This window comes from Hyperolius riggenbachi, chromosome 2 (assembly GCF_040937935.1).
Source record: "Hyperolius riggenbachi isolate aHypRig1 chromosome 2, aHypRig1.pri, whole genome shotgun sequence".
Lineage (NCBI taxonomy): Eukaryota > Metazoa > Chordata > Amphibia > Anura > Hyperoliidae > Hyperolius > Hyperolius riggenbachi.
The window spans coordinates 252,802,622-252,821,779 of NC_090647.1; the positions used below are offsets into that span (position 1 = coordinate 252,802,622).

The following is a 19,158-nucleotide window of genomic DNA, read 5'->3' on the forward strand; positions in this document are numbered from 1 at the left end:
AAGACAAAATGCTGTATATTGACTCTCATTTACTGTGGCTTCAGGGCTTTGAATTAATCATTTTGAATAAGGAAGCAATCAGTAAGGTTGCGTAAAGTCAGAGCACCTAATCTACAGTCTTCTTCTAGCTCAGTGGCTTATTAAAGGGATCCTTAAAGAGACTCCGCATGGATCGCTCCCACGCTGCCATCCTCCGCCGCCACTATCGCTGGTACCGGGTCCTGTAACTTCGGCCAGTCAGGGCCAGTCGATTTACTGTGCAGGCGCATGCATAAAGCAGGCGCCGGCGAGCTGGAGGGAGTCCCTGCGAATGCGCACAACTAGCCGCATCCGGCGGAAGTTGCAAGACCTGGTACCGGCGATAGAGGTAGAGGACGGCAGCGTGGGAGCGATTCATATGGGTCTGGAGGAAGCCCCAGGTATGTATCAATCTATTCTTTTTTTTCATCTCTGAGTCGTCTGAGTCCCTTTAAGTCACCTAAACAAAGGCAGTTTTAATTACCTAGGGCTGCAGGGGACCGGTAGAAGTCGCCCTTTGCCCGCACCGGTATTCTATGATCCTCCAGTCCCCCGCCGCGGCTTAGTTTAATTTTCACCAACTGAGCCGGTCCCAGGCCACTGGAAGTATAAGAAAATCTCTACTGCATAGGACGCTCCCGGAAATATGAGCATGAACAAGGATGTGCATGGCCAGGGTTGCACAGGCCCAGTGGCCGGAGACAGGCTAAGTCTGCGAAAATGAAACTGAGCCGTGGCAGAATGCAGGAGGATCGTAGAGTACCGGTGTGGGCACAGGGTGACTGCAGGGGGCCGGTAGAAGCCCCAGGTAAGTAAAACTGCGTTTAAGTAATTTAAAGAGAAACTCCAACCAAGAATGGAACTTTATCCCAATCAATAGCTGATACCCCCTTTTACATGAGACATCTATTCCTTTTCACAAACAGACCATCAGGGGGCGCTGTATGACTGATATTGTGGTGAAACCCCTCCCACAAGAAACTCTGAGGACCGTGGTACTCCTGGCAGTTTCCTTTCTGTGAACCTTGTTGCATTGTGGGAAATAGCGGTTTACAGCTGTTTCCAACTGCCAAAAAAGTATGCAGCAGCTACATCACCTGCCAATAGTAAAAATGTCACCATGTATTGAATGTAAATTAGGGATTTAAAAGATTTTACAATGGGCAAACACTGGCTAAATCATTTATACATAATTATTGTAAAAATGAAGCCTTTTTTTTATTACATTATTTTCACTGCAGTTCCTCTTTAAGGATCCCTTTAAGTAGTGAAACAGTTGGACCAAAATTACTGGCAGTTTATTGTATTATTATTATTACCTTAGTTTATATAGTGCCTACGTTTTATGTGGTATTTTACACTTAGTGGCCAAATCATGTATGCATACATTACATATTGAAGTCAGGTGAAAAACAATTGATACATAGACATGCAGCACACCCAGTAAGAGGTGCATTGAATAAAAGGCATGGCTATATGCGTCAATAACATGATACATTAGGAGAAAAATAAGTCTACTGGGACAGAACGTGAGATAAAGGGTGTTTGGAAATGTTATATAAGATCTTGAGGATGGTGAATGCCAAATCAATTTTCTACAGAGGGAAGTAAAGGCTTATGAGAAGAGCTAAATGAGGACATGGGCATGGGGGATTAGAGCTAACAAGAGAAGTGTTTTTATTTTATTTTTTTATCCCCCCGGAGGAGGTTGTGTTTGCAATGATATTTGGGGATTACTACAATGATGTCTGGCAAGACCATGTTAGGAAGCTTTAGAGTTAAGCGTTAGAAGCTTTGACTGGATTCTTTGTGTGATAGGCAGCATGTGCAGAATAGGACAGAAGGGAACAGCATTTGTAGATTTACTGCACCCAGGATGGATTGCAGTGGTTCAAGTCTGTTCGGTGATAGGCTGCACAGAAGGGTATTAAAGTAGTTGGTTCAAGAACGACATAACCACCAAACCACCCCACAAGTTGTGCTGCCTGTACCTATTCCCTGATTGGTATGGCTGTCACCTCTTCCCCCTTTCCTAGCTTGGCATGCCTGTGTTCACCATCCTGGAGCATTGCTGATATCACTGCCCCTGAAGCATAGAGAGCAGGATAAGTAGGCTGGCTAGGACCAGCACGGCCCTGTAGCATAGAGAGTTGGGTGGAACTGTCCTCCTTGCTCTTTATGATACCTAGGAGGTGTCCAGCTTCATGTGGAAGCATAGAGAGCTGAATGGGTGAGCTGGATCAGCAGACACATTCAGCCCACTCATCCAACACCGTACTCAGGGGGAAGTGACATTAACATGGCTCCAGGATGGTAATCCCTGGTTCGCCAATCTTTGAAAGCCGCCACTCAGCACACTGGCACCTTTAGGGTGATGTTGCCAGGTCCTGGCGGTCACTATCTGAGTGGATGCAGCTGTCACTGCAACAGTCCACTTTGCTGTGAAGACATTCCCTCCCAGCACCAATATGAAGGTGAGACCAGCTTTAATGTTCATATAACATGGGGGAAATCTTGCTGCCAGCGTCTAGTTGAGCTTCAGACTTCTGCCAACATTAACCATTTAAATTACCGTATGCTTTTCACATATCTTTCTCAATATCATTTACCTTATCGTTTTTCAGGTTGACACATTTGTAGCTTTATTCAAAGACCAATTTGAATTATTCCTAGGGCTGAGCAGAGACTACCTCTTAAAGTGGCCATTAACGGTACAGTCCCATGGCCGTGTTAATCAATCAGAAACCATCGGACGGTCATGCCCATTAACAGCCAAATTACCGCTAACCAATTTGATGAGATTGATCAGAAAAAATGCATGGAATCCATTGATCTAATCAAATTGGTTAGCGGGAATTTGACTGTCAATTGGAACGATCGATCGATTTCCACGGTGATCGTAAACGATTGATCAGCTGTGAGATTATTCTGTTATTGGGCACCTAAACATGCAAATCTCCACTGAACTCTGCTTGCAAATGAAAGTCACTGGCTGACAATAATGTAGTTAGCAGCAATAAAGCGTAGTTGATGGAAATATTATGCTTATTTTATGCAAATGTATGCAGCTTGAAAATGGAACAACTGAATGGTGCAGCAACATAAGATTAGTGCATTTTCAAGCTGCATATATTTGCATAAAAATAGCTGAAACATTTGCCTCAACTCAGAATTATTTGCATCTCTTTGACCTTCCCTAATCCCTTTGTTATCACATTGAAAGAAATTGAGAGGTGGTCTAATGGAGAGGTGGTGGGCAATCTGTACCTCTCTGTGTTTCAAGTCTTACCCCATAGAGCCATATTAATCCATGCCATGCACTGATGAGGTTCAATGCATATTCAGCAGTGATGTATTGTGGGACACCTCAAAGCTCACTCCAACCTGAAAAATCGCAAATACCTTCTGTTTTAAGAAGGTGAACATCTATTTTATATAGCATTTTAGTAAGGAGGCTTTATTTTTTTTATCTCTTTCAGCCCCTTACATATTCCTGGGAGTTCTGGTTTACCTTGCGCTTACTGGGCAGTCTGTAACTCTGGGTGTTTCAAGTCCTATCCCATAGAGCCACATGAATCCATGGCATGCATTGATGAGGATCAACCAGTCTGAAACGATCTGTATGCATGTTGGATTACTTTGGCTCTGTAATATTAACAAGCTGACACATTATTGCATGTCAGAGGATCTAGAGGTGTGTTTAGCTATCGGGGACAACAATGGATTATTTGCATATTCAGCAGTGATGCATTGTGGGAGACCTCATATGCTCACTCCAACATGAATCATTGCAAATACCTTCTGTTTTAAGAAGGCAAACTTCTGTTTTACAAAGAAAAAACTGTGACTCACACCGCGAAATGAGTTGTGAAGAAGCACACCAAGCTGTTTGTTGCATACAAAAAATGTTTTATTAGAATATATTTCCCCCAGTCCATGGTGTACCTACAATCTAACAAAGCAGGAATAAAGAGTATAGGTAAAGTGTTGTAGGCTGGGGAAAGTGTCATTTTAGACAAGTTGTTGTGATGTTTTCAGAGAACTTTGTAATTTGGGCCATCAGCAAGCATTATTGAGTCAGTAATTTAGTGTGCCATTACATTACATAACGTGTAAAGCTTAGAGATCATTGTGACCTCCATGGAGACTATTCATCACTTTCACTATTAGTACATTTTTTTGTAGAACATGTTTCATAAACCTTTTCTTCTGTGTCACAGCATATGAAGGCTTTTTGTCTGAAAAATGTGTTTGGACACAATCTATTAGTACTAACATCTGTAAAAGGTATTCAGACGTATGCAATTTTGGTAGATCAGAATTTACCACTTATGTGTGCACCTCTCCTATCCTTTGTGGTTCTGCCACTGGAAATTTTCATTATGTGGAGCACAAATGTACAGACGAAATACTGAGATAGAATGGAAGCCAACCTTGTCTTCCAACAGCTAGACCCTGTATTCCAATTCCTGAAATCAATTTACTGTTATCAACGCATCAATTCTGAAAAAAAAGAGTTGATTTACATTTTTTCTTAAAGTGCTCAGTACAGGCAAGTTTAGAACACGCCTCCTCCCATTCACCACAGCAGGGGGCATATCGGCATTTTGCACCGCTTACAGCGGGTATAGACAGAGAACAACAACCGTGGCCATATAACTATAACTTTTACCTCACAAAACGGTAATTAGTTTCTCTCACTGCAACGGCCTATGTGTACCTTATGAAGGGTTCATGCAGTGTACTTTTATCAGTCTTCAGGGAGGTCAGCTGAAAGAATGCTGTAAAGGCTATACCACACAGACAACAAATGGCAAGGACTTGTAGACATGTGGGCAGATGTGTGCAGAATGTTGATATATGGCTTTTGCTAAGCAGTCCAGTATAGTAACAGAGTAGAAAGACAGAAGGGAGAGAGAGAGAGAGATCACGCTGTGATTGGAGTAATTTTGTGGGCTAGCCCAGTAGGTGAGCTCTTACCTATTGTGGATCCTTATGGGTTTTCCAGCTGTTTCTGCTTGTGTCCCTCTTTTGCTGGGGACTTGGCTTTCAATGGATTCCACAAGGTCCTTGCGGATGCACCATGTCAGAGCAGGCGGATGTTGGTGGAGACACGATGTGTGCGTGTGAGAGAATGCGCTCAGCTTGTGTGAGCTAGGATCCTCAGCTATGCATGGAGAAAGAAGAAGTACAGCCTTCAAAGCAAAGTGGGGTTAGCCACAATGATGAGCAAGGCTGTGTGTAAAATATTTAATGTGGTGCGTTTCCCATGGGAGAACCCCTGCTTTTATCAAGCTTAGATAAATAAAACAGTACATAAACACACTCACTCACTCACTCACTCATTTGAAATTCCCTCTCTTTCTGCTCATTAGTCACGTGGATGGCTGGTCTGTGCACCAATGGCTATTTAGATTTGGGGGTGGGGGGGGGGGGGTGATTGTATTAGAGAGAATTGGAGTATCATTTAGGGGGTGAACTGGTAATTTATTGTGAGTTTTTAGAAATTTAAAAAAAGGTACAGTAGTTGCATGGTGGTATGGTGCATTGCTTAATCTTTCCAAGTGCCTCTCCACTTTCTGCAAACCATACTATCACCTTCCTTTTTTCCCCCTAAAGTCACTCAATAAATTACCATCCCACATCCTGGATGACACTCCAGTTCTATCTAATCTAATCACATCCCCACACCTAAATAGCTTCACCCCTTCCCCTTGCAGTGCATTTTCTCATACGCACACAACGTGTCTCCACGACATCCGCCTGCTCCGACATGGTGCATCCGAAAGGACCTTGTGGATTCCATTGCAAGCTAAGTACCTGGAAAAAAGAGGGACACAAATGCAAACAGCTGAAAAACTCATAAGGGTTCCCCCAGCGTCCACAATCAGGTGAGACCTCTGCTATTGGGCTAGCCCACAACTCCAATCAGTGTGTGCGCACTCTCTCCCTTCTGTCTACTCAGCACTGTCCATACAGGAAGCAACACCTGTGAAAGGAGAAAAAAAAGAGACTCGCAGCTCGCTCTCTGACTAGCGTTTAACACTATCAGACCTCTTATCTACCTAGTATAGAAACTGACTGACTACACCAAATTAAAGGGATACTGTAGGGGGGTCGGGGGAAAATGAGCTGAACTTACCCAGTGCTTCTAATGGTCCCCCGCAGACATCCTGTGTTGGCGCAGCCACTTACCGATGCTCCGGCCCCGCCTCCGGTTCACTTCTGGAATTTCTGACTTTAAAGTCAGAAAACCACTGCGCCTGCGTTGCCGTGTCCTCGCTCCCGCTGATGTCACCAGGAGTGTACTGCGCAGACACAGACCATACTGGGCCTGCGCAGTACGCTCTTGATGACATCAGCGGGATCGAGGACACGGCAACGCAGGCGCAGTGGTTTTCTGACTTTAAAGTCAGAAATTCCAGAAGTGAACCGGAGGCGGGGCCGGAGCATTGGGGAGCGGCTGCGCGGGCACAGGATGTCTGCAGGGGACCATTAGAAGCCCCGGGTAAGTTCAGCTCATTTTCCCCCGACCCCCCTACAGTATCCCTTTAAAGAGACAATGTTGTAAATGATTTGTCTCTGCAACATGGTTAGAGACGAATAGATGTGACACTGATAACCATGTGCCTTACACCCATCTGATAAAACATTCACTAGATCAATTAATACTTAAAAAATGTTTTAACAAAAGCATACTGCAATCTAATCTTTCAACATGAAACAGACTTGTGTAGTGTTTGCCTGTTCTTGTTAGTAATTTACATTTTAAAAGTCTTAGGGTGGCCACTAACGATCCAATCCTTTTCATCCAATCTTACCATTTCTATGTAATATAAGGGACTGCCTATAGTATCTATTTAATATATCCACTCAGTTTACTCTTCTTCCACATAGATTTGGTAAGATTGGATGAAAAAGATTGGATTATTAGTGGCCACCCTTAAATGTATATCTCACATTTATATCCCTTGTGTATACTATATGACATGATTTATTTTTTTTTCCCCCCAGTTTTTGACCTTCTACGCAAAGGGTAGGTAAGAGATGGACATTGTCGTTGATGTGTTGCCATGTGCTTGAATCTTTTACACAAGTGCTTAATAACTTTATTCTATATGCTGAACTGCTACTTTCATAACCAATAACTCTTCTGCAGATTGCTATTATTTCATTTGCAAGGGAAGAAGAATATCGCATCATTATAAGTTCTTGCCATCATTGGATGTTACACAAGTTTCAGTATTAGAACTATTTATAAAACAGCAGTAAAATCAAACATAGAACAGTGTTTTTTTTGTTATTTCTCATTAAGTTTCCTAAATTTATAGCTGAAAGTGGATGTTCTCTTATTGTGTTGCTTTATTGCAGAAGCCGTTATTTAACCCTCCTGGCGGTTTGTCAAAATCCGCCAGGGGGCAGCAAATATGTTTAAAAAAACGCTCAGCGGCATCCCCCCAGCCCCTCCGATCGCCGGCGGCGATCGGAGATCAGGAGATCCCGTTCAAAGAATGGGATCTCCTGGAGGGCTTCCCCCGTCGCCATGGCGACGGGGCGGGATGATGTCACCGACGTCATCGCCGTCGTGACGTCAAAGGGGACTCCGATCCACCCCACAGCGCTGCCTGGCACTGATTGTCCAGGCAGCGCACGGGGTCTGGGGGGGGGGGCGGATGCGGCGACGCGTATAGCGGCGGATCGGCGGGTAGCGGCGGCAATCGGGCACTGCACGCAGCTAGCAAAGTGCTAGCTTCGTGCAGCAAAAAAAAAAATATGCAAATCGGCCCAGCGGGGCCTGAGCGGTGTTAAAGCAAACCTGAAGTGAAAATAAGCTTACAAGATGATTAATTGTATGTGTTTTACTAAAGATAAGTGTAACATAGAACTGAGTCTCATATTTTTATGTTCAGCTTAAAGGACAAGCGAGGCAACACAACATAACTATCTTTACTTACCTGGGGCTTCTTCCAGCTCCTACAAGTCAGGTGTGTACCTCGCCACAGGTCCGGTCTTTCCCCGTCTCCCGCTGGCAGCTTCTGAAGATCACTGACCCCCAATGAGATGGCATCTTCTACGCATTTGTGTGGGTGTGCACCCCACATCACGTGTAAACTTGCCCGTGTCATCGGGAGCATACTGCTTCTTCACAGTAGTACTGCACAGGTGCAGTATGCTCCTGATGACACGGGTGGAGTCGCACACGGCGCAGGCGCACGCCGCTTATGCACAGAAGACACCAATCCATCGGGGGTCGCGATCTTCAAAGACTGCCAGCGGGAAACTGGAAAAACTGGAGCTGCAGCGAGGTACACAAGTGACTTGTAGGAGCTGGAAGAAACTCCAGGTAAGTAAAGATAGTTTTAATTTACCACCTCGCTTGTCCTATAAGGACTTCATTCTAAACAGCAACCAACAGAAGAAATGACTCCTTGAACTTTCCACTTAGATATTCTCCAAACAATGGAAAATGTAGCCATGTAATAACCTCTGATTACATAGTTTATTATTAGGGTTATAGTTAATTATCATATGCTCAGTTTGTATTGCAGAAGCTTAATTCAGGTTCACTTTAAGGCCCTGACTGGACCTTTTACTTGTGTAAAGTGTGATCTGTAACTTAAGACTTGGCTATAGCTCTGTTTTCAGTGTGCATTGAATAGTGAATATTTCATTGCTAATTAGTGGTTTATACCCTCTCAGGCCCATTATGGAAGTACCGTCTGACCATCCTTTTTCAGAAGAACAAGCTCGGATTTACTTCAGGGACATTGTACTGGGTATAGAATACCGTGAGTAGAAATGTCTTCTGTGGCATACTAGTTTCTATGCATTTTGCTTTTAGCACTTTGCTGATGAGAGAAGTGTTTATTAATTATTCATAATTTATTAGTTCTATTTTTAAATATACTTGATGGTCACTTCAGAAAAGATATATGTCAGTAGTTATGCCATGCTGATGCTACATGGCAAATTCTGACAAACTATTTAGATTAGACATGTAAATATGATCTAGTACATGAACTGACCTGTTTTAACTTTTTTGCTTTTCTCTATGTTTCTAGTTTACAAACCTACTTTTACGCCTTGTGTGAAAGAAGGATGTTATTGTGGAATTATATAAAGTGTGTATTTATAGATACAGTTGTGCAGAACTGTACCATAGACTTGTCAATGGGGTCCAGATATTGTCAATGGTAGAATATCTGTAAAATTACCGATATTCTACTACTTAATTCTGATGGGTAACCTTTACTGATATTTTACTATGACCTAACCAAACCCTACTCTTACATAGAACCCTACCTCTACCGATGTCCAACCCTCAACCCTCTTTCTCTACTGATACCTAACCCTCAACCCTCCCTCTACTGATGCCCAACCATTAATCCAATGCCTAACCCTTGATTCCCCCCCCCCCCCAACTTCCCCCAGGTGCCTAATCCTTAAAGGGGAACTTCAGCCTAAACAAACATACTGTCATTAAGTTACATTAGTTATGTTAATTAGAATAGATAGGTAATATCATTTTTTACCCACCCTGTTTTAAAAGAACAGGCAAATGTTTGTGATTCATGGGGGCTGCCATCTTTGTCATGGGGGCAGCCATCTTTTTGGTTGAAAGGAGGTGACAAGGAGCAGGAGACACAGTTACAACTGTCCTGTGTCCTGATAACCCCTCCCAGCAGCACACGCTAGGCTTCAAATGTCAAATTCAAAATGTAAAAAAAAAAAAAATTTGCACCAAAACAGCAGAACGAGAGCAACATCAGAAATCCCATCATGCTTTGCACAGCATCAGGGAAAAAAGCCCGGGCAGTTTTCTTCTGTGCAGCTAAAAATGAGGCTTGGATAAGAGAAACAAAGTTCTGATGCTGTGAAACTGTTAAAGAAACACCAGGCCTTTTCAGTGCTGCTGAGTCGATTTTTAGTCCGGAGGTTCACTTTAACGTCCTCCCCGGTGGTGCCTAACTATTAACCCCCTTGGCATTATGATTCTTTCTGGATTTTAGGATCTAAAAGCGGTGCAATTTTTTTTGCATGCTTTTAGATCCTAATACCTGGAAAAAATCATGTTGTTAGGAAGTTCTGCAGCAGCCCGGCACTCTCACCTCCCTGGGAGCCAGCGCTACAGTTTTCCCTCTGTCCTCCGGGTGGCGGTGTAACCCTATGGTGAGATTGCCGGCTGTCGTCATGATGACAGACAGCGATCTCACCAGGGGGAAGCAGAGCCTCAGAGAAGAGGAAGAAGAATGGCGGCCGACGTCATGATCCCCCGGGTGGTCAGTTAAAACGCCTGCTGCGTGCATTGCTCTGCATAGACCTCCCGGTGGCTACCACGAGTTCAGCTCGGGATAACCACTCCTGGCTTGTTTTTTCTACCCTGAGCAGAACTCATGATTACCACCAAGGAGGTTAAACATCCTCTGCCACAAAGCCATGATTAGCGTCATTACAGGGAAATGTAGGTGCTAATCACGGCTTATATGCTTGCCACCTATAGTGGCTCCCTTCTTACCAGGGTGCCATTATTCCTGTTTTTTGCATTGTCACTCCCTAGCCATCCCAGGAAGGATCATTACACTCACTAACTATGACAAAGGGGTGTCTTAGTGGTCACGTGGCCCTTTAGCCTCAGCCCTCTCCACCAAGGAAATTTGTCACTGCATATGGTCCTAGTGATGCACCATTTGTTCATATTAAATTGGTGGAGAATTTGCATAATCAGAGGTATGCTGTGCATGTTGGTTATTGGCTCCAAGAGAAGCCAGCATATTCAGGGTATATAGAGCTATTTCAGTGATGTATGTGGAACAAGGTTGGCGCAATCTTTTATTTTATTTTTATAGGAGTCAACACATACTTAATATATTTTGATTTTAACTTGTTTTATCAGTGTGTAAATCAGTGGCGTACCTAAGGAGCTTTGGGCCCCTGTGCAAGTGTTACATTGGGCCCCCCTCAGAAGGGGATGGGGAACAGTGTGTTAATGATCACTACTATTAAAAGCATCTGTAGAAGTGATCATTACCAGCACAGGACCAATAGAGCGTTAATACTGCCATTGAGGGAGGGCCCCTCTGGCCCAAGGGCCCTGGTGCGGTCGCAACCTCTGAATCCCCTATAGCTATGCCACTGGTGTTTATAGATATGTGAAGTGTTATAACTGGGAAATCTGCTAATGACCGACTCACGGAGCTCTGTTATAATAGTGACGGGTGAGTGGCGCAAATGGCGAGAGCGACGGACCATGTAGCCAGAGACTGCTGGTACTGAAGTGGTTAATATTACTTTCACTTTTTTTTTCACGATGCAATTTGTATAGCTAGATAGTAATATTTTAACGTATGCATGAATCTATAATGCATCATTGCTCTATTGTGATTGATACATTTTGGCTCGAAGGCACTTTGAGTTCCTTCCAGTTTTTTGTGGTGGATTATAAACAAGTGCCAACTACAAAACAGTTTCCCTAGTGTACCACTTCCACAGAAAACATCCTTCCCTGACTCATTCTTTTCCCCCCACATCTGCCAAGATATCGCACCAAATGAATAGCTGGCTTAAGGAGAGAAGCTCAGCCAGCAAACAAGCACTGTATGAATGTAGGAGATGACAAAAGAGAACAGAAATAGCTGGATAATTATATCAGACATAAAGAAAACTAGGTGTAGTCTATGAAAACTAGCCATAACGTAGTGTTAGACAGTATTTGAAGGTCATTGTTTCACTCTATCTAGCCATCCACACAACTTTCTAAATGCTATGACTGTGTTGCCGCCATGTTCACTGGGACAGATGGCAAGAGCAGACACTAGCACCACAGAGCATGCATATAAGTATGCCCAAAGCATCTGCTGCTGTAGGTCATGAACACTTTTACCACAACCCTCTGCTAGCTCTGTGTCTATTTGTGTGCCTGTTTATCCTTCCCCAACTTATGGACCCACTCTTTATGCACAGCTCGGAGTGAGTCTGCTGGATAACAACAACCCACCACACTGACAGATGGGGGGAAGCCCATCTGAAGATAACCATAGATCACTAAACCTTCCTTTACAAACAAAAAAAAAAAAAAACATAGCCACAGCTTTTCCTGTACAGTTCTGGGCCTTTCTTCAGCCATGGAGAACCAAAGTATTGCCATTGTAAAGACTGTTGTTTGATCCCCAGGCCGTAATTGTGTTTCATCAACATAGATGAGTCAATCTAAACTTCCCAAAAATTATCATTAGATCGCTCAGAATGCTGTAAAAATCAACTTGGAGGTGCCCAGTCAGTTTTGTTACTCATTGCAATTCAAAGATTTTGGCACTCCCTTAGCTAACAGTTTCTGCATACCTTGCTGCTCATGGATTATAAGCCCAGCACACTCCCTGTATATCCCTAGTGTATCAGCAATTGTTTTAGCAGAGATTCGCTGATCTGCTAAAGTCATGACATGAACATGATCAACAATTTCAGGCAGTGGCGTAGCTTAGGAGCTGTGGGCCCCGATGCAAGTTTTAAATGGGGCCCCCCAAGCACTCTGTACATAACAAATGATATGGCGCGCCAAAACCTGCCAATGGCAACTACAGTGTCAGAGGTGCAATAAGGGGATGGGGAACAGTTTCTTAATGATTACCACTATTCGAAGTATCTATAGAACTGATTATTATGAGCACAGGACCAATAGAGAGATAATGCTGAAGTTCAGGGAGGGCCCTACGGGCCCCTCTGGCCCAAGGGCCCCGATGCGGTCGCTACCTCTGCACCCCCTATTGCTACGCCCCTGATTTCAGGAATCTCAAAGTCTCCATGCTGGCAATTTGCAGACCACAGCTTTACAGTTCTGTATGATGAGGACTTGTCAATCGGTGATGTATCGTACACATTTGGATTGTTTGAGTTTTTATGACTTGTGCAGAAAAAAAGTTAATTCTCATCCAGAGTTCAGCTCTTTAAAATGACACACTTTTGTTTGTTAAAGTGAACCTCCGGACTAAAAATCGACCCAGCAGCACTGAAAAGGCCTGGTCTTTCTTTAACAGTTTCACAGCATCAGAACTTTTTCTCTTATACATGCCTAATTTTTAGCTGCACAGAAGCAAACTGCCCGGGCTTTTTTCCCCTGATGCTGTGCAAAGCATAATGGGATTTCTGATTTTGTTGTTCTCGTTCTGCTGTTTTGGTGCAATTTTTTTTTTTTACATTTTGAATTTGACATTTGAAGCCTAGTGTGTGCAGCTGGGAGGGGTAATCAGGACACAGGACAGTTGGAACTGTGTCTCCTGCTCCGTCACCTCCTTTCAACCAAAAAGATGGCTGCCCCCATGACAAAGATGGCTGCCCCATGAAATCACAAACATTTGCCTGTTCTTTTAAAATAGGGTGGGTAAGAGATTATATTACCTATCTATTCTAATTAACATAACTAATGTAACTTGATGACAGTATGTTTGTTTAGGATGAAGTTCCCCTTTAACCAAAATTTGTCAGTGATGTGAAAACTTTTCAAAAATGAGTGCTATGATCCTGCAAATTGGCATTTTACAATATAAAATAACATATGTTCCACTTACGGTCCTTACAATGGCAAAGTCATGCCCCAAAGATGGATTGAGCTGAGGTCTTTTTTGTAGCACCCACTTGAATGTACAGAGGGTAGTTATGCTATTGTGTAATCGCATCGGTGGCATTCGTGATGATGTGAGCATCTAAAAACCCGATGCTTTCTTTCTAGTGATCAAAGGAGTAAAAATGAGAATCCTAAGGAGCTAGAGGGAGATTGTAAAACGGAAACATTCTGCTAAGGTTGTCTTGTCTTTAGAGACTCTAAAGATGTCCAAGTTCTCCCGGGCTATACATACTAATATCAGTTATTGCAGATATGAATTTTGAGCATTTTTTAAATATAGGAAACCTTTTGATTCGTTCTGTCACATTTGGAAGGTGTTTTTTTTTTGTCTGTAAAGACCCTCTCCAGTTGTTAAGTTGCACTCTTCTCACTCCTCCTCTCTGCTGGTCAGTAGCACTCCTGTTCTCCACCTCACCCTGGTACCCTTTATCTGCTGGTCAGTGGCAACCTTCCCCATCACCCCTTCACCCCTTCTGCTGGTCATCTGCTCCCTACACCCTTCCACCTGCTGGTCAGCGTGCCTCTTCTTTCCTCACACATGCTAGTAGGTAACAAACTTCTGCTTCTCCCTTGATTCCTGCAGGACAGTGACACCTTTCTCCACCCCACCCCACCCCTGCCAGTCAGTGGTAATCTTCTTTCCACACCGCCCTACTGCTCTTTGGCACAATTGTCCTTTAACCCTAAGAAAATATTTATTTTTGGTACCCTCTCTCCATTCCATTAGTGATTAGCAGAATTTCTACTCCGACACTGGCGACTTCCTCCATCACTGATTAAATGTGCTGTAGACTGCAACATTTCTCAGGCTGTGCCTGTCCCCTTTGCAGTCTGAGCAGAGGAAATTATGCAACCAAGACACTAGGATGAGCCACACCCACAAACCCTGAAAGTCCACAGCAGCTTCTAGGCATGTAATCAAAATTTAGAGACCTGATTTTTATATCTAGAAAACGTTATTCACAAACAAAGTTGACATTTTAGCACTCTAAATACAAAACTATTCGATGGTGTTTTCAGGTCTGTGTATGGAGATGGGCTTTACGCCATGCATTTCTGACCCTGTGGTGATAGATTATTAGATAAGTTTCTCTTATATAGAAGGGGTATTTGCTACATAATTCCACAGGATAAATAAAACACAAGTGTTCTTTCATGTTTTCTTTTGTGACACTTTCTGTTCATGCATTGTATTTGCAAAGCCTGTGGTTTACTCTCCAGTGCTGTGTCAGACAGCCGAGATGTACTGTTAAATCAGTTCCAGGTTGGGATTAAGGAAACATTTAAAATAAACAATTTCCACTGCTTCCATCAGTTTGGATTATGTTTCCTGGCTGCAGAGAATAAATCACATTGCAGACAGGAAAAAATCAGAGAGCACTGTTGTAAATTAGGAAATTGAATAGCAGAATGATAGCCAGGAATTAAATAGGATATTGGTTCCACTGACAAAAGAAAACCTTTCACCTGATTAGAAGTGCTGGCAGTCCCTGTGGCTTCATTCTACCTGAAATCCGCTTATGCGGTGTAAAGGCAATAATGTTTAGCAGATGGAGATAAACCCTATTTCATGTTAATGTTCTAAGGTTTGCAAGCTATTTTTCTGTATGTTTTTATGAAAATGTTCACAATTCCCGTTGTATCTTCTAAACCCTGGTCCATGCCTGCATTGGCTACACCAATAAAAATAGAGGTGAAATCAACAACAACCAGATAGCTCTTTCTTCTGCATTTCTGCATACTTTTTCAGGAAATCAAAGTGTAAAGATTTTAGTGGTGTAGGAAATGACTTGCGAAGTGCTTCGGGGTTTAATGCGAGATTTTTTTATGTTCAGAACTAACATGCATTTTTTAATAAAGTTATCACAAAGGAGACCTCTGTAACCTGCCAACGAAACATCAACTTGAGCCTAGCAAAACATCCCTAGATTTTAGTCTAAACACACTGCCCGGTTTTAAATCTAATCTGTAAAAAGAAAAATGGCCCCTAGGGGGTTCTCGCCTTGGAAGGGGGAACCCGAAGGATCCCAACGAGGCTTCCCCTGTCCTCCTCCACTTTTTCAATCCTGCACTGGGACCCCCGAAGTGTGGCCTCCCAGCGCATGTGCACCAGCTCCATCCCGCTCAGGCTCCAGTGGAAATAGCCAAGCTCGATCGGGTCTGTGCTACTGCACAGGTGCAGATGGCTCATGCCTGCTCAGTGGCATGGATCCAATCCAGCCCAGCTGGAAGTAAGCCGAGCGGGACAGAGTTATTGTGCCTGCGTGAGCTGCTGACATGCACTGACAAGCTCTTTTTCGGGAGTCCCTGTGCTGGAATGGAGGGAATCGGGAGGACAGGGGAAGCCTCTTTTGGATCCAGAGGCTTTCCCTACCTAGATGAGTACCCCATAGGGGCACTTTTTTCTTTACAGGTACACTTAAAACTGTACAAGAATGTGATTTTGGCAAGTATGTAAAACTGTTTTTGTCCTCAGTTTTGTACCTACGCTTTGTAACATTTTCATATTGCGATATTAAAACCAGATCTGGTCCTCGTTTAGTTAGGTTAATACATACCGGTATATAAAATGGCAGCATGCGTTTTTTTGTTTTTTTAAATGGGACCTGAGTTTGTAGGACAAAACCCTAATTCAAAGATGATAATAAAATAAAATTATCAGACTTAGTTCTGCCAAGGATTAACGTACGCCTGCATTCTGATTTGCAGCATCAATATCCTGTCCCTTGAAACAGCAGTAGCTTTAAATCTGCATTTGACAGAGCTTAAAAAAAACACAGGAGTGTCGCTGAAAAAGATTGGATGACAGAAACAAGTTTTCCTGTTTGGCCATTTTATCAAATCGACTGAGAATTGTTTACAAGTTTTACTGTTTGATGAATTAGGCATGATACTTTGGCCAATGTTTGTTATTTTAGCCAAGCACCTAAAACTTAATGATTAGTTGTTTACTCAATGAAAGATATTTATTTCCTGGTTGTCAAGCTGGACACAACATTAGATGTATATTACACCTAATATCTCACGCTCACAAGTCAGCTACTCCAACAATGCTATTCTCTCTAAAATTTTGCACACAGTCTTCGATTCTGCCTCCTGGGAGTATTTATTTAGGGTTTTGCAGGTTTGGGAGTTTGGTCCAAATTTCATAGGGTGAGTGAAAGCCCTTTATCATAGCCCACGGGCCTTTGTACAGTACAATGGGCATAGATCTCATCTAATGGCCATACGGAAAGGAACTCTTCAAGGTTGTCCCCTCTCAGCAAGAGGCAACCAATAGGTTATAGGTCAGCACTACCAAAAGTAAATAACAGATATATATTCGAGTAAAGGGGGTGGGGTATGGCCGCAAAAATAAATATATAGTACCACAATAAATGCATATGTTGTTATCTACCATCAAGGATATATGGGTAGTAATGACAATAAATGTCAAGATGTAATTCTCTTCGGAGCAATTATTGTCATTACTACCCATATATCCTTGATGGTAGATAACAACATATGCATTTATTGTGGTACTATATATTTATTGTTGCGGCCATACCCCGCAACCTTTACTCTGTTTTTGTTTTTTTAATACTTTCATGTAATTTATAAAGGTAACATATTATTAGCATATCCTGGTGAGACCTCTTGGTTGTCCCCGCTCAACATTATTATTTGAATTAGCAAAAGAGACCATGGTGATTATAATGATCATAAATCACCAAGATAGTAATGGCCTCTCCTAGGTGAATTACCACCATAAACATTTTTAATATGTGGATGATGTGGTTTTGGCCATTTCTAATCTGGCTCTTTGCCAAACCTGGGACTGTTATGCTCCAGTTTGAGGACATACATCTCTGGCACCCGAATTAACAGCACAAAATCTAAGGCCCTAAATGTTTCCCTACCCTTGGACATAATTGCATCCCTCCAATCATTGTTTGAGTTTATTTGGGAACTTACTAAGTTGCGTTATCTGGGTATATATATTACAAAATCTTATCAAACTCTGTTTGAAGCCACTTATCCCAAAATACTCTCAATATCAACCACTTGTTAGAATGCTGGAAGAGATATTCCATCTCCTGGCTTGGTCATATTACAACAATTAAAATTACTGTTTTGCCTAAATTACTGTATGTATTTAGGGTAGCTGCATGATTTTAGGGAAAACTCAAAATTGCGATTTTTCTCTCAAATTGCAATTTCGATTTTTCCCTGATTTTTTTTCTTCAAAACCTGCTTTTTTCACTTGGGGGGGGGGGGGTATTGTTGGTTCCCGGTCCGCACTGCCCGGTCCGCTGTCTGTAATACCTTGCGTCTGGCCCCGCTGTGCGCGGATTTGCCAGAAGCAGTGAATATGTATAAGTCTTAATGAGCGGGGGCGGATCCACTGAGCGAGCGGCTCCCGGTCGCACTGCCCGGTCCGCTGTCTGTAATACCTTGCGTCTGGCCCCGCTGTGCGCGGATTGGCCAGAAGCAGTGAATATGTATAAGTCTTAATGAGCGGGGGGCGGATCCACTCGAACGAGTGGCTTGGCACATACAGCTTTACCAATCACTGGATAGTGATGGAATGACGGCAGCGGTAGGCGGAGCTGCACAGAGCATACTGCTCCGCCTACCGCTACCGTCATTCCATCGCTATCCAGTGATTGGTAATGCTGTATGTGCCCGGCCGCTCGCTCGAGTGGATCCGTCCCCCGCTCATTAAGACTTATACATATTCACTGCTTCTGGCCAATCCGCGCACAGCGGGGCCAGACGCAAGGTATTACAGACAGCGGACCGAAAAACCGAAGGTACTGACGATCAGCAGATCGTCTTGCCACGAACCGCGGTTTTGGTTTTAAACCGAAAAACCGTGCAGCCCTACTTCCAGTCCAGGTCCCCGCACAGCCCCTGGAGCATTTGCAGAGGCCTCTTTTGGAGTTAAATAGCGATAAACTCAGGCCACTGATAAACTGGAGCCCTAGGTTTAGACTCTGGAAGGATGGAGGTATGGGGGTCCCCAATGTTAGGAAGTATTCTAAAGCTGCCCTGAAAGCTCAGTTGTCACTTTGGCTTGAAGGTAGGGAACTGCCCCTATGGCAACCCATTGAGTCAGAATTATGTTCCCCCATTTCTATTAACAATCTGCTATGGCTCACACCAGTCCAAAGCAAGATGTTTAAGAACCCTATCATTTCACATTCATTATGGATCTGGAATAGAGTGAAAGTACAAAGGTCTACTCTCCAGACATAGGCCAATAAACTTTTTTCTGGGTCACCCTGGTTTCTGCCAGGTTTTGAGATTCCGTAGGAATTGAAATAGTAGAGACATGCTTATTTACACACCGCCTATGATCTGTTAGCAAATACAGGGGTCAAATTGTTTGCCTTGCTGGTAGGTCATAGGCAGATCCCTGGCAGGGAACTGTTTTAATATCTGCAAGTTAAGAATTTTAGAAGTGCTCTTCAAATTCTTTATACAGTACCCAAACAATTTATTCCTAGAACATTGCCCGCATTGCCATAGTAGCGGCCATG

General features: G+C 43.2%; 1 protein-coding gene across 6 annotated transcripts in view; it reads left to right on the forward strand.

Moving 5' to 3' along the window:
• The window catches only part of CAMKK1 (calcium/calmodulin dependent protein kinase kinase 1), a 350,786-nt gene that overhangs the window by 190,572 nt on the left and 141,056 nt on the right, over positions 1–19,158 (forward strand). For all 6 annotated transcript variants that reach the window (XR_011026205.1, XM_068268513.1, XM_068268512.1 and 3 more), the window contains 2 exons: positions 7,033–7,054; positions 8,719–8,807. Coding sequence is in view for 5 of the 6 variants with exons in the window: in XM_068268513.1 (XP_068124614.1) it covers positions 7,033–7,054; positions 8,719–8,807 (111 nt within the window). In the remaining variant the exon portion in view is untranslated. The remainder of the gene's footprint in view (positions 1–7,032; positions 7,055–8,718; positions 8,808–19,158) is intronic.